Source organism: Penicillium citrinum, assembly GCF_028827155.1.
Source record: "Penicillium citrinum strain IBT 23319 chromosome Unknown utg000004l:1.0-2404223.0:1.0-2405248.0, whole genome shotgun sequence".
In the NCBI taxonomy this organism is placed as follows: Eukaryota; Fungi; Ascomycota; class Eurotiomycetes; order Eurotiales; family Aspergillaceae; genus Penicillium; species Penicillium citrinum.
This window is the reverse complement of record NW_026622689.1, coordinates 948,513-969,722: the sequence shown is the minus strand read 5'-3', so window position 1 is coordinate 969,722 and position 21,210 is coordinate 948,513. Positions and strand designations below refer to the sequence as shown.

General features: G+C 47.4%; 8 protein-coding genes across 8 annotated transcripts; 1 reads left to right on the top strand and 7 right to left on the bottom strand.

The window, feature by feature from the left end:
• Positions 1 to 309: 309 nt before the first annotated feature.
• Positions 310 to 1,052, bottom strand: N7469_005297 (uncharacterized protein; the record flags this gene model as incomplete). The annotated part of the gene is made up of 2 exons (XM_056644217.1): positions 310 to 845; positions 947 to 1,052. The coding sequence occupies 2 exons, from the start codon at positions 1,050 to 1,052 to the stop codon at positions 310 to 312; spliced, it is 642 nt and encodes a 213-aa protein (XP_056501031.1).
• Positions 1,053 to 2,716: 1,664 nt separating this feature from the next.
• On the bottom strand, positions 2,717 to 4,027 carry N7469_005296 (putative aminotransferase; the record flags this gene model as incomplete). Its single annotated transcript, XM_056644216.1, has 1 exon — positions 2,717 to 4,027. One exon carries the CDS (start codon positions 4,025 to 4,027, stop codon positions 2,717 to 2,719), a length of 1,311 nt encoding a protein of 436 aa, XP_056501030.1.
• A 553-nt stretch (positions 4,028 to 4,580) lies between these two features.
• N7469_005295 (GFA family protein) lies at positions 4,581 to 5,201 on the bottom strand (the record flags this gene model as incomplete). Its single annotated transcript, XM_056644215.1, has 4 exons — positions 4,581 to 4,831; positions 4,904 to 4,967; positions 5,025 to 5,071; positions 5,150 to 5,201. The coding sequence occupies 4 exons, from the start codon at positions 5,199 to 5,201 to the stop codon at positions 4,581 to 4,583; spliced, it is 414 nt and encodes a 137-aa protein (XP_056501029.1).
• Positions 5,202 to 6,097: 896 nt separating this feature from the next.
• rlmA (SRF-type transcription factor RlmA) lies at positions 6,098 to 8,047 on the bottom strand (the record flags this gene model as incomplete). The annotated part of the gene is made up of 3 exons (XM_056644214.1): positions 6,098 to 7,678; positions 7,751 to 7,907; positions 7,992 to 8,047. 3 exons carry the CDS (start codon positions 8,045 to 8,047, stop codon positions 6,098 to 6,100), a joined length of 1,794 nt encoding a protein of 597 aa, XP_056501028.1.
• Positions 8,048 to 10,285: 2,238 nt separating this feature from the next.
• Positions 10,286 to 13,820, top strand: N7469_005293 (DUF1708 domain-containing protein; the record flags this gene model as incomplete). Its single annotated transcript, XM_056644213.1, has 6 exons — positions 10,286 to 10,475; positions 10,559 to 10,716; positions 10,822 to 10,915; positions 10,990 to 11,218; positions 11,271 to 13,693; positions 13,753 to 13,820. 6 exons carry the CDS (start codon positions 10,286 to 10,288, stop codon positions 13,818 to 13,820), a joined length of 3,162 nt encoding a protein of 1,053 aa, XP_056501027.1.
• Positions 13,821 to 14,532: 712 nt separating this feature from the next.
• Positions 14,533 to 15,439, bottom strand: N7469_005292 (ThiJ/PfpI family protein; the record flags this gene model as incomplete). Its single annotated transcript, XM_056644212.1, has 3 exons — positions 14,533 to 14,924; positions 15,027 to 15,271; positions 15,369 to 15,439. 3 exons carry the CDS (start codon positions 15,437 to 15,439, stop codon positions 14,533 to 14,535), a joined length of 708 nt encoding a protein of 235 aa, XP_056501026.1.
• A 519-nt stretch (positions 15,440 to 15,958) lies between these two features.
• Positions 15,959 to 17,496, bottom strand: N7469_005291 (OSTA/TMEM184 family protein; the record flags this gene model as incomplete). Its single annotated transcript, XM_056644211.1, has 6 exons — positions 15,959 to 16,408; positions 16,474 to 16,623; positions 16,705 to 16,830; positions 16,890 to 17,142; positions 17,227 to 17,374; positions 17,427 to 17,496. The coding sequence occupies 6 exons, from the start codon at positions 17,494 to 17,496 to the stop codon at positions 15,959 to 15,961; spliced, it is 1,197 nt and encodes a 398-aa protein (XP_056501025.1).
• An 895-nt stretch (positions 17,497 to 18,391) lies between these two features.
• N7469_005290 (putative sucrose transporter) lies at positions 18,392 to 20,466 on the bottom strand (the record flags this gene model as incomplete). The annotated part of the gene is made up of 7 exons (XM_056644210.1): positions 18,392 to 19,412; positions 19,463 to 19,652; positions 19,707 to 19,778; positions 19,830 to 19,896; positions 19,956 to 20,200; positions 20,269 to 20,294; positions 20,369 to 20,466. 7 exons carry the CDS (start codon positions 20,464 to 20,466, stop codon positions 18,392 to 18,394), a joined length of 1,719 nt encoding a protein of 572 aa, XP_056501024.1.
• Positions 20,467 to 21,210: the final 744 nt, after the last annotated feature.

The following is a 21,210-nucleotide window of genomic DNA, read 5'->3' as shown; positions in this document are numbered from 1 at the left end:
CTCACGACAGATTTAAGCTTAAGGGATTAGACTCGCATGGGCAAAGATATTAGAAGCATGATGTATCTGATGACACTTTAGTACTATTTTGAAACATTTGTCGATCGATTGTTTTCATAAATGCTCTATCCATGGAGCGTCATGTTGATACAAAATTGGATCCAGTACCTGTACGTCTATCCGACTGAAGGACCTATTTGGAATCGTGTGATATTCGCTTCGGACCGCTGATCTCATTACAGGCCCATTAATATTCCACTCCAGACTGGTATTCCCGCTTCAATATCATAAATGAAGATACCTCATCATCTAGCTAACAGAAGAACTATGAGGTTTCGGGTACCCTTCACTCCCAATTTCCGTCGCAGCAGGAGACCCACTCAGCTCAACCTCCGGACCTTGCAGCTCAACAGGCGGAGCGCGATAGGCCATTTGTTGATATTGTTGCCCTGTTTCATGATTGGAGGCATTCTGTGAAAGGGCTCTAATCCGACCTCGTCTTTCCCAAAATGCCCAGGCCAAGGACGCGAGCGCAATAACGCCAAGTGGGACACCGACCCCGGCTCCAATTGCCGTTTCCCGTGATGATGATCCGGATCCAGCGCTGGAGCTGGAGTCTGAGTTGGATGTTGTATCGGTGGGACAGGAGGAATTAGATGAATTTGTTGAGCTAACTGCCAGAGCAGCGCGGCCTGGGATGGCGGTGCCGATTGGGACAGAGACGGTTTTCATAGGACATGTGACGGTTCCGTTATCCCATGATGCCTGGCCACAGCAATGGGTTGTTTTATTCCCGGCATAGTTTGCGGCGACGATTGGGAATCCTGAGTCTTGGTTATATTCGACTATGTATTTGGAGTTCTGTGTCAGCCTTTGTTGTGGTTTGATACTATCTCTATTACTGGTTGGTGTACCAGCAAGGAGTTTGAATAAAGTGATAACTTACAGCAGTATTTATAGGAACCACAGGAACTCCAACTTAGATCTGTACAGCTTGCACGAGATAGTGCGAATCCCGACGTTTGCTGGAGATAACAGAGTCCATTGGACATGCAGATGTCATTCTCATTGCAGCAGAAAGTATTATCATCATCTGTACAGGGGACATCGTTTCTTGCTTGTGAGGAATCTGGGTTATAACATTTCCGATCGTCTGCGAAACTTGATGCCGTCCACAGTAAGAATGAGACGATTAAAGGCCACGGCCTTGTATGGGGAAAGACCATACTGTACCCGGTCACGGAGTAAAGGAGGAACAACAAGGTTATGGGGAGTTATGGGGAGTTATGGAAGGGAATTATGGGAGCAAAGGAATAAGCAACCCGTGAAGATACATGGTGGAGTAGTGGGAATATAAGCAGGTCTTAAGGCCCCCCCCCCTGCACTAAGTATTGACAAGGTAATTGATGGACAGTGGCCATCTTCTTCAGTCATTTCTGGGGGCCAAAATTGTCGGGAGTTCGGGGTTTGCTGATCAGTTGATGGATTGGGTAAGGATTTCTGCGCAAAGATGGAGGTTACAGTATGTGGCTAGTGGTTAGTGTCAACAAGACAGGAAACTCCTTTATCATATGTCAAAGGATATAAATGATATCAATATCTCCGAAGTTTGATTGAGAATGTATTTGATGCAATCGCATTCGTGGTATTGAAATTGCAGGATTGAAACTCCAGCCTCTTCCAGCACTTAGCCGCCCAGCGCTTGAATCGAGATACAAATCTCACCAGAGACTCACCAAAGACCCTGTCAAAGATACTGGCGGGGGCGCAATTTAAAACAAAATCTGCAGACCCAAAAACGCCACAAAGGTTCCACAATAGCGGAGTAGCTCGACAGCACGGAGTACTGTGCTCGAGCTCCTGATTTTGTGAATTTTGCCCTACTTTTGCAGGTAGCTGGAAATACACACAATATATTTAGTATCCATGTACATATGTATGCCGTAGATAGAGCGATTATCATGGATGGTGCAGTCAGCTCGAGCTAACGGCATTATCATTTAAAGGGGCACGGTTGTTTTGGTGTTGACCACTTCGGTAGCTTGGCGTCAGCATTGGCTAGCGGTGTCCTCCCTGTTTTGATTGATTTATGACGCCGATCGCTGCTCTTCTGGCCTGATGAAGGCTCAGTCTCAGCCCCAACCGTGCCTAGTCCTGCAGTAATGGAATGCCTTGACGTAGGTACAGGGTATGGGAGAAGTACAAAGTACCAAATACACCGAAGCTTGGATCTCAGCCGCAGGATTCGAGTCAAGTATGCATGATTCCATACATTTTCATATAGTTGATGGTATCTGGGAATTTAAGCAACTTTAGAGTTATGTAAATACTGCGAAACCTCGGCAGAGTTTGCCATGGAGAGGATTGTTGACTCTGTTATATGTTTGAGTGTTACCCAACAGGTGTTGGATGGAACGATTCTCCAATGCGATGTCTCGTAATCAACCTTGTCTACAACCTTGTAAACAGGTTAGAACTAGCTGGAACTAAGTGTTTGCTATATTTGTGATTATATTGCCAATAAAAGTGAAGTCGAATAGGTAATACTTTGTAATCATCATGTTTGTTCACTCTTTTCATTTCTATACTTGCCTTCAGTTTCAACTTACAACCCTAAGCGTTAAATGCCAATGATGTGATTGAAGAGCTACAATGCGGCATCCACCCCCCACTCCAATTTCACCAACCTCGCTCTCAAACATGCAATATTCAAAAATCACATCAAAGCCTCATTAATCCTCTTCAACGCTTCATCCAATATCTCCCGATGCTGCGTAAAAACAATTCTAAACCATCCATCCTTCTCCGCACCAAACAAAGTCCCACTAGCCAAAAACACCTTATGTTGCAAAAGAAGCTGCATAACTCTCTCCCCAACTTCTTCAGACTCTTCAACATCTGGATGCAATTCTCGATATCTTTTTCCAAGATTCACCCACAGGAAAAATGCAGCATTACACCCGGGTGCATGGTCGATACCATGACTTCTCAAATATCCCACGGTATATGCATACGCAGATGAAATCCGCCGCTGATTCTCAGCAATATATGACTCCGTGAACTGAGAATCCTCCAATAATAACGCTACCAGATGATCTGAGATTCCCGATGGATAAGTGTATAATGAAACACCCGTCAAAGCAGCTTGTACATCCTTATTAGCCTGGGAAATAATAACGCCTAGACGAATTCCGTTGGCGCCAAAATCCTTGCTCAGACCCCAGAGTACATGGACGAGTTGGGGATCAATGATACGATCCAAATTAATCGACAATGCAGATTCAAAGGGTATGGTCGGCGGACCGCTCTTGTCAACGGTATTTTCCCAGGTTGATAGTGCATAAATCTCATCGCTTATCAGGTTGATTTGATACTTCTGACAAAACCGCATTAATTCAATGATGGTTTCTCGGGGATAACAGCGACCAAGAGGATTATGCGGATGACATAGCATTAATGCGCGAACTCGTTTTCCTGATTTCTGCTGGAAATCCAATAAAGCGTTTTCATATTTCGCCACGGCTTCAATACTCAATGGATCCACGTCGTCAAAGTTCACCGATACCACCTCTGTACCGGGCCTGGTCGAAATATCCGGAATGAATGTTCCATAGTAAGGTCTTCCCAGCAACATACCTTCGCCTGGATCAGCGAATGCCCATGAGACATGCTCGATGGCCGAAGAAACTCCATTAGTCACGATGAGTTGTTCGGGACTCAGCGGGATGAATGGCTTCAATGTCTTGCCGAGGAATTGACACATTGCGCGTCGGAGCCGAAGAGATCCGCCGCCGCCATCGTTGTAGGTGAGATATTTGGCGGGAAGCTCGAGTTTCTGATTGATGTTTTCCAAAAGTTCCTCGTGCATGAGGACGTTTTCTGCTACGCCGACATTGACATATCCTGTTGGATTGGTGGCGGGGCACCATACATTGCTGAAGATATCCCACATCGGGTTCTGGGATGTGGCATCCGCGGCGGATTTTGCTCGTTGCGAGACCAGGGTATTATTCCTTGGAACTTCCATGATTGAAAGGTGAAGAATGAGTGTGGTTTTGGGTGGATAAGCAGTCGTTGCTTTTTAATGCGTGCGAGATTTTATAATCGTGGGGGAAATAGTTGAAAGGAAGCCTAAATGGTACGTATAAAATTTCGGCTTTTGATATCCCTCAAATTCCCCGCAAAGATGAGATATGTCCTAAACTTAGCGACTGGGAAGAAGTAAAGTCAAGAAGATTGACTTCCCATCGCAACCTTGGAAGCTTTTATCAGCGGAAAATTCAGCAGCGAATTGAAGTGGAGACCATCGCCGAAAGCATATCTGAACAGCCACACTCCAGGATACTTCTAGCTATTCCAGCTATCAGTTACGAGATACCTACGAAGTACATAGGTTATGTATTATACTGGATTACCTTGAATTATCAGAAATTCGCGGGAGTAGAATCATATAATTCCTCAACATAACACCCCCAGACCGTCCCCAGCATAAACTCCACCATCACGGCCTCTGATCAGCGACAAACACCGAACTAACCAACACCAAGCCACATAATACGAAGTAGATACGTATCCCCCACTTACTCCATAGTCTGCGCCTGCTTGGCACCTTCAATGGGAGAAAGGTAACTAGGACGATCCTTCGAATAAAGCTCAACATCAATCTTACCCTTCAAATTCGCACCACCATCATCCAAAGTGCCCGCCTTAACACAGCTCATATCAGGCATGATTTCCAGATTCGTGTAGATGTTCGAACCGCATGTCGGACAGAAGAAATGTCTGTTGATTTTGCCGCTGGCTCCCGTGGCATCGTAGGAGGTACATGTTCCTGTAATAGAGCAGGGCGAGTGAGTTTGGGCGTTCGTGGTTGGAGTAGATTAGATACCAGGGCCTTATTTACCCTTTGTGAACTTTAGGCTGTTGCGGGGAACGACGGCGTTGGAGGTGAAGGCTCCTCCAGTCCACTTTTTCATGCTAATTAGTTTATGGGATAGTATGGGCGAGAGCTATGGGGTTCATACCTTCTGGCAGTCGGTGCAATGGCAGAGGGCACTCATATACTCATCAACTGTAAAGAATATGAGTCCCTTCATTTCTGAATACAGAGTAAATGTACGTAGTATGGTAGAAAAGACATTGGACGTACCGTCAACGGTGTATTGAATGCCACCGCACATACAGCTACCATTGAGAACCATTTTGTCGGGATTACGGAATGAGTTTGATTCAATTCGGAGATATTCAAGGACCTTGTTGGAATCTGACAATCGTATGTTTGAACTGACTGGGAGCTCATGTCTATGACGCTTTTTTATATGGACTCTCGGCTTTTGATTACTCCACTTTCTGCAGTCCAATCACCGAAATTGCTTTACATGTTCTGAGACAATACTGATATTTGATTATGTAGCATGGATAACCTTGAAAGAAAGGGTCTAGATTTTGTGTGGAATTATCTAGAATGTTGGGGAGGCTTGAATTGAGGAATAGGGATGTATGTGCTAGTTGAAGTATTCACATTGCGAGTGGACGCCCTGGAGATGGTCACTAGGGTAGATGGCCAACGTGATGTACTCATATTAAACATGGCCCAGCTGACTAGACGGCCTACTTATAATTGTTAACTGATGTCGCTTTACTAGTATTATTACGAATTTAAATATTTTGATCAAGACTTGACATTGCGTCCTTAGTAAGAGACCTGTATATACACCGTCCAAACGTGCAAAATTAAACGCCGGACCCAGTCGGAGGAGACGAAACTAAACAACACAATAATAACAAAGAAAAATAGGAAATTGAGTAAAGAAAGAAGATAGAAACACATTCAGCCTGGCCCATCAAAAGAAAAACATATGACATAGAAGATCATCAGAAGATTGAAGATACGAAAGGAGAGAAATTGAGATGGTATAGAACTGGGGTATAAACAGCAAGAAGACCCTGAACTCAACCAAAGATGGGGAGGGGAAAAAAAAAGATGAACTTGTGAGCGGAAGAAGGCTTGAATATCAACCAGGATATCAAAAAGCTTAGATGCAGATGGGCAATTTAAGCGCATGAGCGCACGGTTGATCAAAGATTTGATAGTGCGTTAAGTTTTTGGTTTTTTGCTTGCTCCTTCTTCATTTGACCCGCTATCAGGACTCTTGCGCTTTTTATCTTGCTCGTCTTCTCTAGCAAAACTGGGCCCGTTTTGCACCGCTGGTGTCGGGAAGGTAAGAGGACTGGGGAGCAAGTTGGAGTCTGGTCCAGATCGGCCGAAACCCCATTCAGGGAAGAAACTGGATGGCGAAGGCAGGAGGTTATCGGAGACAAATCGGCTAGGTAGGGCAGATAGTGGCGTTTCAATGCTGTTAGAATTGTTCCCATTGTTGCCGCCATTGTTTCCAAATGTATTGTTTTGCGTCGCCACCCCCGGAGGCGGCGGTCGAGCGAATGGATTGGGCGGTCCCTGAGCACCGGCGCTGAGTATTGCCCCTGCTGAGGGTGACGGTGGCGGTAGTACCACGCCCGTTGGAGGATTGTCCTTGGCTGGGGTCTCCGTTTTATTGCCCGCGGAATCACGAGAGGATGATCCGGCCGTTGCACTACCCTGGTCAGAATTCTCACTTGGAATTTGCACCTTCAGTTGCGGCCGTTTCGTCGTTTGTGGTCCACTGTTCGTTCGCGACGGGGGCTTGATATCTGGCGTTGATGACATGGACGGTGCCCGCGGTGGCTCTGACATCGCGCTCATTGGGGGAACGGCTGGCGGCTTCAGATTCGGTGAATTTTCCTGGGAAGTCTCTGCTTTTTGGTCACCACGCGGTGATTCATATAACGGGGCCCCGCCAAAATGACGAGCTAGCATAGAACCACGGTCATCAATGGGTGTGAAGATACTGCGAGACTTTGACAAGGGCTTTGGTTGTGGTGGACTGTGTTCCACTTTCAATCCACCCGTGGCGTTATCTTGTGAACTTTCAGATACAGGCACGGTGCGCTCTTGGTGGCTTTCAGGTGCAAACGGAGGTGGTATGGAGGCTCGACCTTGATCAGGTATGAAGGATTGGGGAACTTGTTGAACTTGTTGAACTGGCGCATGAGATGCCGGTGGCATCCCCATAGGCTGGTGCGCTACGGCATGTGGATGTTGGTAGTGCTGGGGGCCCTGGTGTGGCGGCATTTGCTGAGGAGGTAGACCGTGTGGGTGATGAATCGTTTGAGGCGGTGTTCCTTGTGGACCTGGCGGAGGATGCCCATATCCCGGATACTGACCAGGACGCGGCTGACCCATCGCAGAATGAATACTCGGATTGTACATTGAGGGATTAGGCATGTAGGCGAAGCCATTTTGGGGAGCAGGGGGAGGTGGCGGCGTTCCGTGTTGGTGCGGACCTAGATTTGAGCTGACCCGACGAATATGATTCCTTGATGTAGGACGCGAGACGCTTTGTGATTGCGGCGTGCCATGTCTTGTGGGTAATCCGTTGGGCATTGGAGGGGAAGCAGAGGGGTGATTGATATGCTGGAAACCGGGTTGATGAAGATGGGGCGGTACGGCGGGGTGAGCCTGCTGGACTTGAACTGCCTGCAAATCCTCTGGTGCGGGTGTCATCTCATCCTCATCTTCATCATCGTCGCGCTTGCCTGCAAAATCTTCAGGGCCTTTGTGTTCGTGAGGAGGGCCAAACTAAGAGTGATATAGAATGTCAGCTGATGCGCCGGTGGAGGGGGATAAGCAGGAACAAAATCTTCAACTCACATATTGATATCGCCCAAGCGCCTCGGGCATGTCACACGAGGAATACTCGTAAAGTTTCTTGTTATGGCCAAAGATGATAACGGCGACATCGACGGAGCAAAGGACAGCGAGTTCATGCGCCTTCTTAAAAAGACCACCCTTTCGCTTCAGAAAGGTGCTGTGCGAATAAGTTAGCAAAAGATATGGGATGCTTCATCCAGGTGGGGACAGCACACGTTATGGAGAGAAAGGAACAACATACACTGAGCGATTGCGATCATCCTTGATCGCCTTGATCTCGATCTTTCTTCGACCCATGTTGAAGAGCTACGGGCACACGAGACACGCGCCTTATGGCGTAACCGACAAAAAGCGAGTCGCCCCGCGAGGTAGGTTCGCCTATTTGAGCAACTGAGATAACCTGGATACACAATCGAATCCAGAGAGGTAAATGAGAGCGCCGAGGAGGTGTATAAAGATACTTGAATTGGCGCGCGTGTGGAGGAGAGACTGGGACTCGAACTCGAAGACAATGGCCTGAGGCAAGATCAAGGAGACAAAGGAGGGGAGTGAGTGAGGGACCAGAGCCACGCGACTCAACGGGGACTTGAAATCGACCAGGGACGAGGTTCAAGGGGATCCAAAGAAAGCTCGGAGTCGCGAAACCGTGGAGAACGGATGGGGGGGCTGATTGACGATGCAGAAAAGGTTGATTCTAAAGATAGATTCATGGTCACATGATGCTGAGTCATCATGTTGCAGTATATACAACAATAGTGAAGCCATCACAATACATTAAATGTGATGTGATAAATGTGATGAGATGGATTGAAGTATTAGCGTGATAGGACCCCTTATAAAGAGGTATGTCCAAACACATATGGTCTAACTTTCAAGTCAATATTTGGTGATGATAATCACTGGAGTAGTGTGTATTCCTATAGTTACTAACTACTTGAGTACTATTACACACATCGGTATGGACACCGGAAATGAATACGGACTATTCTTTCACGATCTGTGCGGTTCTCTTCTGTCTGTCGGTTTTCGAGAGATCTTCTATTACCAAGACTGACCTAGACTATATTGGTTCTTATGTATTATTCTTACGCTAAGCTTTTGCTCTCGTCTACTCTACTACCTACTGTAGATAATCACTACATGCCGTGGTCACACTGCATCACCACCTTCATCTCAAAAGACTCACAATATGCTGCTAGTACTACTCCTTCTTCTATACTATTACTGGTAGAGTGGCTGAATGTATCCCGATATACATACACTCTTTAAAATGCTTGTACTTATTCCGCTGACTCAGCTATGGAGCCTGGCCTGAGCTTGTGGAGGAGCATTCAAGGAGTCCAGTTTATATTGGATCGTATGTGCTAGTATGGTCAATAGCCTGAGTTAATCGCCATCCGATCGATCTGCATATGTACATACTTGACTACATAGTACATACTTTGTAATCCCTTGTGGAGATGAGTGGTGGCCAACATTACTGTGTATCATAGTATCCTGTTAGTAGTAACTAGACAGCAGAGTACAAACACGGATAAGTGTTTACTCTGTACCTGTATTGTATACTCTGGATACTCTATTTGAAAATACACTAGATGTAAGAATTGTATACTATAAATTAGATTAGAATCATCATGTACTAATAGTAAATATACTATTGACTTTAAATACACCATCTTTTTATATGCGTAGTACTCATGACTTATGGACCTAATCTACCGCAGTGAATTATACGATCTCGTTAGATGATGATCGCCCGCATCATCCACTCCCCCACGTTGACAACTCAAACATCATTTCCATTGACTTTGCTCCCACTTCTCCCCGTTCTTTTCAATTTGACAATTTCTCTATCAAATGATTCCTCTCTATCCGTCAATTCTATAGTAGTGTTTTCTACTGAATACTCTACCTGTTTTTGCTGAATTCTGCTACACGGTGGACCCGGTTAGTGCCTCTTTTTTTCGATTTACCCCTGAGACGCCTTCACGCCCGTTGGGACCGTTGGAAAGCAGAAAGGTTTCTGCTTCGTATTCTCAACTCTCCCCTTTCACAAAGCTCCTTCAACTTTCTCCTTCTTACCTACTCCTTTCCCTTCGTTTTGTTATTCTTTCGCTTTTCTCTGCACTCTCTCTGCGTCCTCCTTGCCCAACTCACCAGGGATCCTTTCCTTTTTGCCCAAACCTGCTCCGGGGCTGCAGGTCATCCCGGATCTTTTTGAAACTCCTCACATACTCTACACTCCTTAATTCTTCTTTGCCTTCAAATCTTTCATTTCCTGATTGTAAATTGTCAGTCTGGTCTTCTTGCATGCTCCAATTCCCCACTACTAAACGCTGGTTGCTAACTTGTACATCTTTCTTTTTCCCCCCACAGGTGATAGGTGATACCTCACAAAAAATAGCCCAGTAAAAAAAAAAAAAGCACGCGCCGTCGCGACAGCGGGAACTCGCCCTGTCCGGACAACTGCAATCCCCCTTTTTTTTTCCAGGCCAGAGTCAAAATAACTCAATTCCAATTGACTTGCCTCCGACAATGCCCTTCTTCTCACGCGTCTTCCGGGGTAAAGACTCCAACGCGACCAAGAAGCAGACCAAACCAACCGCCATTGTCGACCCAACCCCCGCAAGACCCAAATGGACCGATGCCTGGTTAAGATCTGAGATTGCCCCAGAGGAAGTGGCTGATCTCATTAGAGGCTGTTCTCAGGAATTGAAGGCGAGAGGTGGGCATTTCCATTCCAACCATGTGGTCGTGCTACGCCGGCCTCCACGCGCATTCCCCCCGGATTGCTGATCATTCGTCCAGCTCTCGATGTCCCTTTCCTCCTCCTCCCCTTCCGCCCCAGCTCCGATCCTAGCGCCGCTCGCACATTCATTCGCAATTACTTCAATCAGTCCTTCGAGAGAGGGTCGCCCGTCAATGGCGATGCCTTGACACAGGAGTTAAGGCTCTATGAGCCTATGGTAAGGAGCCCGCTACTCCAGAGTTGATATGGACAAACGAACTTCTTTGCGATATAGATACAATGCTGGTCAAGAAAGATCAGGCTGACAACGCGAATGGAATAGGTACTTTGCAGTGTTCTGAAATGGTGCTGGAGCAGATTGCCTGGTGGTGTTGTGACATGGGACGTATATGAATTGTTCAAGGTTGGCGAACAAGGTATGACCCTGGAATGGGATATCAAATGAGAGCCTGAAACCCTTTAGGGGGATCGCTGAAACAGAATTCCATAGATTCGGATAACGCCCTCGATGCCTTTTCGACGTTTATTCCTCTAAGTGTCGACTCCGATGCTCGCACCAGCATTATCAACGACTTCTTCGATCTTCTCGCTGCCATTGCTGCGCATGGTAAATCCAACGGTCTCGGAGGCCGCAAGCTTTCTCGCTATGCGGGATGGTGGGCTTTCGAGCATACCGATACTGGTGGTGGCTTTGAGGCCTCTTATAAAAACTGGGCTGCGTATGATCACCTCCACGCGCACTGCTTTCTATATAAATCTAACCCTGAGCAGTGCCGCCGATGCTACAAGCCATCTATTCTTCGCTTACCTCCGTTCATTAACGCCAGAAGTCCAGCGCGGTGTTGCTGGTATCTCTTCGCTGCCTATTTCCCTCCAGTCGTTGGTGCAGGCTACTGAATACCCTCCACGCACTCCGACTCTCCTGCAAGTGACGACTACCAAGGTTGTCATGATCGTTGACACTGTTTCACCTACACCTTTCTCGTTACTCCGTCGCGCCAAGAACTTTGAATACCGCGATGAACATTGGAACTTGCAAGAATTCGCTAATTATGAAGATCCTCTCAAAGCATTGACTGATGAATGCTTGCGTGTCTTGAGATGCATTTCTTCGACAAATGAGTCTAGCGTTTCGAGCTCCAAGCAATCTACTAGTCTTCGTGACGCATCATGGTCAAGATTTGAGGATATTGGATTCGGTGGATCGATTGATTCTGACCCCGAAGATGAGGAAAACAGACTACCTGCTGGACCCAAGAGCGAGCCTGCAGCTAGCCTAAGGACCGAACCTCGATCGCAAGGTGGTGACCTTGGACGTCCTACAACCCCTTCTTGGGCAGACTTCATGTCGTCCGGCTTCTCGGACGAGGGAAATACCAGAGAACATGTCCCTCCCCTGCTGCTACCCCCGGACAAGGTACTCCCACCAATTGCTTCCTCTCGTGGCCAGAGCTCCCAGTCGCACAAGCGTAACTTAGACAGCGAGCCCTCTTTGGAGCCGGCCGAGCTGGCAAGCATCAACACTCTTGATCTGGACGATTCGTTCTGGTGGGTTTGGATCACTAGTCTGTCTGGTGATGAACCGCTTGCCCGCAAGGCTGTCTTTGGCCGATGCGCTCTCCTCGAGACCGTCATTCGGGAGACTAAGTGGTTGATTTTGGAGGAGCAGGTGAAGGGAGCTGCCCCCGAACCCGAGGCGGGCGCTCAATACGTCGAAAAGAAGAGCTTCTTCAGCTTCGGCAGCCGCAAGGGCAACAAGCTTGGCCGTCGCAAGTCATCGGCGAAGAAGGTGTCACCCATTGAGGAGTCCTACAAGCGTTCCAATAATCAAGCTCCTCAGAGTAAGTCCAGCATTGGACCCGACCAGCATAAGCGTATCCAGGCCGCCGCCGCTGCACTCCAGAAGAAGCACCGTGAGGAAGCTGAAGCGAAGGAAGTTGGGGCTAATAACAACCGTGACAACTACTCGATTAAGACCAACTCCGTGATGACACTTCAGCCGGGAATTGTCAATGAAGCTTCGTCAGCCTTGAAGTGGACCAAGAACTACGACAAGAACGCCTATCGGACTGCCTACCTCAGTGACAGCCGTGCTGGCACTGGTGCTATCTCTAGTGATGCCGAGCCGACTGACGCCGTCGACACCAACGAGCCTGTTTCTGAACCTGCAGTTGAAAAGCCCACGACACCCTCCCCTGCTCTCTCTCAGACTACTTCCAAGAATGGACCTCCACCACCACCTCCCAAGGATGTTGCTGCCGCCGAGGTAACTCCTCTCCCACCTTCTCCCGAGCCCGCCAACAAGCCTCTGGAGGAGCCAGCTACCCAACCCGAGAAGAAGGACAATGCCAAGACAGTTGTTATTGAGGATCCCGCGGAGTCTCAAGCCAAGCAGTCCATGGATGATTCGAATAAAAAGCTCAAGAAGAAGGCCGGCAACAACGGCTTCAAGAACATGTTCGGTACCAGCAAGAAGAAGACTGATCAGCCTGCCATGAAGAGCACTGGCGCCAAGGAAACTTCCTCCGTGGCCGCTGCGCGTGCTGCCCTTGAGGCTAAGGCTGCCGCCGCCCAGGAATCCTCTACACCAGCTCCTCCTAAGTCGGCTGTGAAGAAGAAGCCCGTTCCTGAGAAGCCCGCCACCCCAGTGGCTGCAGTTCCAGCCGCTGCCGCTGCCACTGCTCCTGTTGCGGCCCCGGAACCCGAGCAGCCACCTACTCCCCAGGAATCCCAAAAGGCTTCTGAGGAATCGCATGTCCCTTATTCCCATGCTGGCACTGCTGGCAGCGGTGGTCCCCCTCAGACCCGCCGTGCTGTTGAATATGATGCTCTGTCTCGCGTGGATACAAACGAGCGCAATGCTGCCGACCAGGAGTTCTCCAAGTTCGACCAAGGCCCTCTAGTAGAGCAGCCCGCCTTTGTTCCGGCTGACACCCCGGACACCCCAACAGCCCCTGCCCATTCGGAGCTACCTCAGACCCCGACAAACGGCCACAGCGAGGAGCCCCAGAAGAGATCCGAGTACTCTACTACTAACAGCGAAGCTGTTGCTGCACAAGAAGATCGCTGGGCACAGATTCGTAAGAACGCTGCTGAGAGACAAGCTGCCGAAACTGGTCGTGCCAGTGAGGAACCCGAGACTCGCGTCAGTCAGTCAGAACGCTCCGACGAGGGCGATACCAGCGGTGAAGAGAGTAAGTCAACCCGGAGTGTGGTCAGCGAGAAATGAATGGGATTTGCTAACAATTACCAGCTATTGAATCGCGTGTCGCTCGCATCAAGGCCCGTGTAGCCGAATTGACCGGCAACATCGAATCCTAATAAATATCCTCTCGATTGAAAAGAAAGTCGTTTGTCTCTATTGTCTAGTTTTTCCAAATCCTCTTCGCTTAATTCTCTTCTTCTCTTTCAACTTCGCTCTCGCCTTCGCCTGTGCCCCATATCGATTTGCGATCGAGTATCGATGATACTATCGATAAACCCTCATCTCGCCGGGGTCCTCGTCTATCTCATCTCATCCTCTTCTCCGGCCACAATGCCTCTGTTCTTTTCGTATAGCTTATCGAGCTAGTCAACCACGTCCCTTTCACGCCTATCCTAATCGATCCAAACGAATCGGAACAATATTGGGATGAAACAGACCAACGAAATACTGCGATACGATTTAACGGAAATCTTTTTGGTTGCCAGTTATTTATTTACCTACGATTTGATATTCCTTATTTATTCTGGATCTAACTAGCTTGAGCTCCCTGTTTCGTGTTTTTTTTTGTTCAGTGCTTACTTCTGCTTTGTTGCTCTATTCCCCTTTCGCTACTGAATTTCTTCCATATCACACCCCCTCGAATTCGATACCGGATCGCTTACAATGTGAATGAATCGCTTTCGATTACCCGGCTAGATAATCATTCGTAGACTGAGGCCTAATATAATTTCAATTGATTCATTTGGAATTGGACATTTCCTTTTTCTGTTCGTAGAATTCAACTAGATCAAGGAATATCCTCTTTACTCATCCTCAAAAATGAACCATTTACAATCCCAATGCCTTCAACAATGCAGCACCAACACCACTGGCAGAAGCAGGATTCTGTCCTGTAATAAGAGGTCCACCAATACCAGCCGTAGTCTCAACAACAACCTTCTCCCCCCAAGGCTCATCAGCCTTAACATACTTACCGCCAGAAATCTTGTTGAGTTCCGTTTCCAACATGAATGGCATTGCGGCAGAAAGTTGGACCTGGTCTTCTTCCAGATTCGAAAATCCAGTCACGGCCTTACCGGTGATAAGTGGCTCGCCGTTTGGTGCCTTTGTGTTTAGGAAGACGCAGGGACCGTGGCAGACGGCGCTGATGGGTTTCTTTGCAGCGGCGAAAGCTTCAATTAGTGCGATGCTTGTTTTGTCTTCAGTGAGATCAAACATTGCTAGATTGTTTTGTTAGTTTTGAATTGCTTTGTCTCTTGAGAGTTGGGGTGGGGACCCTGTGGCTAGGCTAGCTGGGCTCCCGGGGAAGGGGGAAGACTTACGGCCGTGACCACCGACGTAAAAGATAGCATCGAATTCACTGACGCGGGGAAGTAGGTTGGAGAGTTTCTCGGTGTTTTTCCAGAGTTTCTGGGTCTCGGGGCTCTCGAGGAATTGGGTTGATTTAGGGTCTGATTTGAACATTTCAACGGAGGATGGGTCTAGAGGGGCTTCGCCTCCTTTTGGAGAGGCGATTGTTAAATCGCATTTTCCTTTCGAGCTCATAGTATGGGTGTGCGAATTCGGGCTGGGTTTTTATTTTATTAGAATGGTTCTTTCATGTATGCTTGGGCAAGGATGTGGTGTTTAAGCTTGTATGGTGGGGTATTTCACTTACCAAGAACCAGCCTGTGGGCTTGCCAGTGGCAGGCATGGTGTCGAAGGAGGTGAGGACGACGAGAACCTTTGGTGCCATTTTGGGTGGATTGGTGGATTAGAGATTGAGGGGAGTTGTAATTGTGTAGTGAAGTGTACTTGTTAACTTTTGAAGATGTGAAGTGGAAGAGAAATTTGGCGGGGAGCTTTTGAGCTGCAGAAGTTTGGTGGGGCGACAATATCACCTACTCGTCATAGCTCCACTTTTTGGGGAGAATTGGAGCTGATTGGGGTATTGGAGTATGTATATCACTAATTCAGATATTGATATCAGATTGCGTACACAAGTGATTAATAATGCTGGATTGAGTATCAAGCAAGACTGCGCATATTTAGGTACTTAACTAAGAAGTATTTTATGATGAGTAGTTAGGAGTCACTACCAGTAACAATAGATTGAAGCACAGCCCTGTTACACTGGAGTGTATAGCAAAGCACAATACGTAAGTCGCAAAACATCAAAGCTAATAGTATCATAATACATCCAATCAAATGAACCGCCAGGATCTCCAAGAAGATCTTCCAAGAAGAGCTCATGATCCTGTTCACTGGCAGTCACTCACGCACCCTCACCACTAGCAGCAGGACTATCATATCGTCGCATCTGAGCATCATCCAAAACCTGCTCCTGAACCTTCGCCTTTTGCAAAGCTCGAGCCTTGGTGATCATAGAGTACGCCCCCATAACATCTTGGAACAAGTCCAATGGATTCAGATAAACAGCCCAAGCGTGCCATCCGTACCGACCACCTTGATACCGCTTTGCGTACCCCTTGATCAATGTCTCGTCATCATCACTGTCAATGGCTTGGTATTGCTGAGGACGCAGGGTTCGTGGTGCATTGGAAATCTCGTATGGTTTTGTACGGTAGGCGTAGCAGACGAAGAAGCAGAGTGGAACCATTTGGATGCATATTATCATTGTTTCGAGACCCATCATCACGTCGATGTAGGTTAATACTTTGTTTGGTTTGAGTGTTTTTGTTCCTTCGAGGATGAGGAAGATGATCTTTGCTTTGAGTTAGTATTCTGGCTCGTTGTACAAAATATGGTAGTAAATCTTGTGGGGCTTACCTTTTCCAGAAATACGACTCCGACAATGAGTTTGAAAGCCATCAGTTTTTGTAGTGGTTTGTGTTCTTTCATGTGCACTTTCATGTTCATGTAGAATTGAAGAATGGCGTTGACGGCTATCGATGTCGAGAGGGAGGTGATCACTTGTAGCTGTTGTACTGGTTAGTCTTTTCATTCTCATCGTTTTTTTTTTTTTGTTTCAACTATTCGCCAGGCTGTGATGATACATACCCAAATATGAGAGAACTGAGGTTTCATACTTGACACACAGTAAAGATGTAATCCCTGAGTCACCGTCTGAGCTACAGCAGTGCACAGGGTGATGACTGGATATTGAAGTACAGAAATCCAGGTCAACTAGTCCAATCTGTCAATCATTTCAATCCATACGAAGTACCGTGATTTTCACAACTAACCTTCAAAAAAGCAAGCCCGTTTCTCTTTTTCTTCGGCTGCCACTGTCGCTTTATCTCTAACGAAGAGAAAAATTCCACTTTGCTCTTATCATCGGGAGCCATAAAGTCACACAGTAACATGAGGAAGGCGTATAGCGCAATACCCTGAAACACCTCCGTGTATCCTTGTATGTAGGGATAGGCATTCGGAAGACAGATAGCGATAAACGAGAGCACTTGGTAAGATGGAATGAGGTTGCATATTCGCATTATTCTAGGAAGAAATTGTTAGTATCGACGATGATAAACCAACCCCCCCCCTCCGGGCGCCAAGTTGTTGTTGAAGAGATTATCTTACTTGAGTTGTTCTTGTGGGTTACTCATACGCATCGCATGTCGTCCCATCAAACCAAATATCATGAATAATACAACTACAGTGCAGGCACCTGATATAATCATGTTGAAGTGGTAGAAAGAAAGGTTGCCCACGAAGGGCTCAGCAGGGACTATTTGAACGGTTAATCAAACACCACTATAACCTGCGATAATAGCACTTACGTTGCTCAAGACGATTGGGGATTTCGCAGCCATTACTGCCGATAGACTCCCTGGCTCCTAATAAGCCCATTTTGACTTAATGTATACCCTCTATAAAGCGCTAGTAAAAGACAATGTAAAACCTTTGGTAATTTCCAAATTGAAATCGCAGAAGACCGATGGAAAAACAAATAAAGAACAAATGAATCTGACAGTATTAACCCAGCACCTTATATCTATCTAAATATCTCAAATACATAGCCCCCAAACTCCGAAATACGACGCAAATAGAACCCTCTCATACGGATTGCAGTGTCGATCACCTCGCAGTCCACTCCACATTAAAGTCTTGGCCATCTTGAATTCCCTTTCCGGGTTTAGGGCAGATTATCTATCACCCTTGAAAGGCTTCATTTTCTTGGCCCCCAATACTAGTCTCGAAAATCTGCAAGAATTTCCACCGCTAAACTCGACCTTGTTGCTGTCGGTCTCCGCTAGAGCTTCGCCACGCGCACCTGTGCGGAAAATAAGCCTTCGATAAGCATTGGGCTACAGTGGCGCAAATCCTGTGTTTGTTTTTGGGAAACGATTGCTCTTCGGTGTTGCTCTTCCTAGTGTTATTACTGGTCTCGGGCCTCTTTTGATTTGTTGGGTGGCTTTCTTCGGGCATAATGAGGCTTTTGGTCGGTGTTGGGTCGAGTGGGAAATTGTGGTCTGCGAATTGCTCCGTTTATTTGAACTTATCAGTATGAAAGAGTTTACTCTATTAATGAAATTTGTATCAATTTATTCGATGTCATTATTTGATTACTATATCGTCACAAAAATTATATATGTGTGCCCAAATGCTGGAGCTTCATGAGGTCCAATCACTATACAGGAGGTGTCCCTCTGTAAACATAGCTATGCATCGGGGATGGAGCGCTTTTTATCATGCCGTATTTAATTTCGGCCGTCGTAATAGACACTGTACTGTTCATGGGAAATCACGGTACATAGCGCAGTCGTCGAGTTGCCTCGGCGGCAACGAGTGCGCTAATAGCGCCGATAAAGAGACAGATCGCAATGGCATTCGGCCTGTCTTTGTCGAGATTCATCCACTGAGTATCCGATGCGTCGCTGTCCGGATTGGGTTTGGCGCCTGGTTCAAGAAGGGTGAAGACAATCCAACTGATGAAAGTACCAACAAACTGTGGGAGGGTGGTGTATACGTTCAGCACGCCGAGATAGATCCCAGCAAGTTCGCCCGTTGATGGGATGTTAGATGACGGGTCTTCTTCATCTGCGTCGCTGTCTGAATCGTTGTGGTTCAGTCGAAGAACTTCCAGCTCAGTGTCTTGCGCACTGGCACGTACACTAGCAGAAGTGATCATCGTCACGCCGCCAGCACATGCCGTTTGGGCAGCTATTCCGGCCGCGTTGTTGCCGTTCATGGTGAGCTTGTTAATCTCGACGCCCATGAATGCGAACGGAGCCCAGCCACTGATAGCCCAGGGAATTCCACAAATCGCGACGAGAAAAGTTGCAAATGCGCGTGAATGGGCTAGCGGGGCGAAGATCATTGTAGCAGCAAACATGATCTGGGAAATGAACCAGGCCGTCTGAAGATCTGGTCGGACAGCTGTGATGGCCTTGAGAACTGCCGCCACGCCCGGGGGAGGACGAGGCGTAAACCGTGACCGTTTTGTATCTGGTTCTTGTACACAGAACGGGAGCAAGACAGAGCTCAAAAAGGTGATTGAGGAGAAAACTGTGAGGGATAAACTACCCACACGACCAACCTCACCAAGCATATCTGTCGATTTGGCGAGTTCATCCTTCGGCACTTCGTACCGGAAGTATGTCTCGCCGACCCAGGTGGTACTATAGAAAAGGAAGGGGAACCACCCAATCCACGCCCAAAATTGGGCCCAGCAAATAGCCTGGATGCGCGGAGGAAGCTCCATGGTAGTTTTGAACAGCTGGGATATCACTTGAATAGCGCCAGCTTTGCCATCCGAGTCTCTGCTGTGCTGTCAGTGCTGAAGCATGCGAGTTTGAGCAAATGAGGGTCTTACCTTGCCGAGATCAATACTCGCTCCTTGACAGAATACGATGTGACTGATACAGCCAGAATCAAAGACATAGCCGCAATAACCGTCATTTGCTTGAATTGGGTATCTCCAAGCAAGCTGCCAAAAATGCTGACCGTGTCAACAGCCCCGACAACGTATGAAATGAGTTGCCCAATGGCACACATTCTCCCAGCTAATTCAAATGTTAGATAAATTCAAATCCAATGACGAAGTGCGTATTACATACCCCAGGCAGATCCTGCTTGCTGTAATGGAATTGGTAAAGTATCCACAATTAAACTGCGACAACACGCTTGAACTGGAAATAGTTAGTAAAGTCCACACAATATTATAAGAAAAGCGCACGCACCAATGTTAATAGAAAAGTCCACAGCATAGATGCTTGATACTGCCAGAGCAATAGTAACATTCTTGGCCTGGTAAAAATGGTCAGTCCATATTCACTTCAATGGACTCAAAGGAACACAAAACACACCTTCTCCGGGTCCTTAACAAACATGCCAACGATTTCGGCAGTCCAGCCGAGAACAATTAAGCAAAAAGCCACAACAATTGAGCCGAAGATCATAAATGGCCTGCGCCGCCCCCATTTCGACCGAGATCGATCAGCGATCACGCCAATCAGAGGCTGGATGATCAATCCAGATAGTGGACCTGCAATCCAGACCAAAGAGACTTTTGATTTTGTCAACCCGAGTTGGAGCAAATATGGTGTACAATCTGGCAAACAAAAGCATCAGTATCATCCAATTCTCAATATACGAACCAATTATCCATGGTAATCTCACAGGTCATTTCTGTGCCCCAGGTAAACCTATTCCCGAATGATTAGCCAAACTGTCCATTCTTGCGCTCTTGACGTAGAGGTGAGGAATCCCAAATACGCACTGTAGTCCGACCAAACTGAAAGTCAACAACGCCATCCGCGTCGACTCCGACTTGCCCTTGATCGAGGGCGTTCCCGCCCATCGTGCAAATTGCACCATTTCTCTCTACCTGCGCAATGGCATGCGCTCGATTCCTGCGCAGAGTACGCTTGGGATAAGGCGATTTGAAACGTGTGAACCCGAGCTCACGAGCTGGTGATATGCAACGCGCAGCGGCAAACTTGAGCGGCGAGCTCAGTGGCGTAACACTGCGGTTATAGAGGCGAGGCAGTCCCGTATATATTCAATTGCTCGTTTATCGGCGTATCCAAAATGTTGGTCGTGTGATCGCGATCCCTTCCTCTTTTTTCTCCTATGTTTGGCTCGGCGGCGGCGGAATCGTTCGGTCGTGTTCAAGATCCGAGGTGAGGCGCAGCGAAGGCGTAGTCAAGCGTGGCTGGGCCTTTGAGAGAAATGTCGGAGGATTTTTCAAGGCGACACGGTATGAGAATAGCTGCAGTGTAAGGCTGAAGGGAGGTAGAGAAAAAGGAAATGGCTCCGGCGCCGTTCATGCGGGCCCCCAGCTTTTTATCGTAAGACCCGCCCAGGGGGTTCACAAGTGCCGAAAATATGATGGCAGCCGTCACCACGTCGCAAATTTGAAAACGCGATATGTAGGTATAGTCTGTCAATTGATCCTCTATATTCAAGGTGAGAGTGTAGCGACGCGCAGAATCAAAGAAGTCGAGGAATGCGAATCGCAAAGTGACAGCTTGGAGTCCCCTTTGATCGGCGATGAGTCAGCAATATTCCGCCTTATTTATAGAAACACAGCAATAAACACAATACCAGCAGACCATGGAG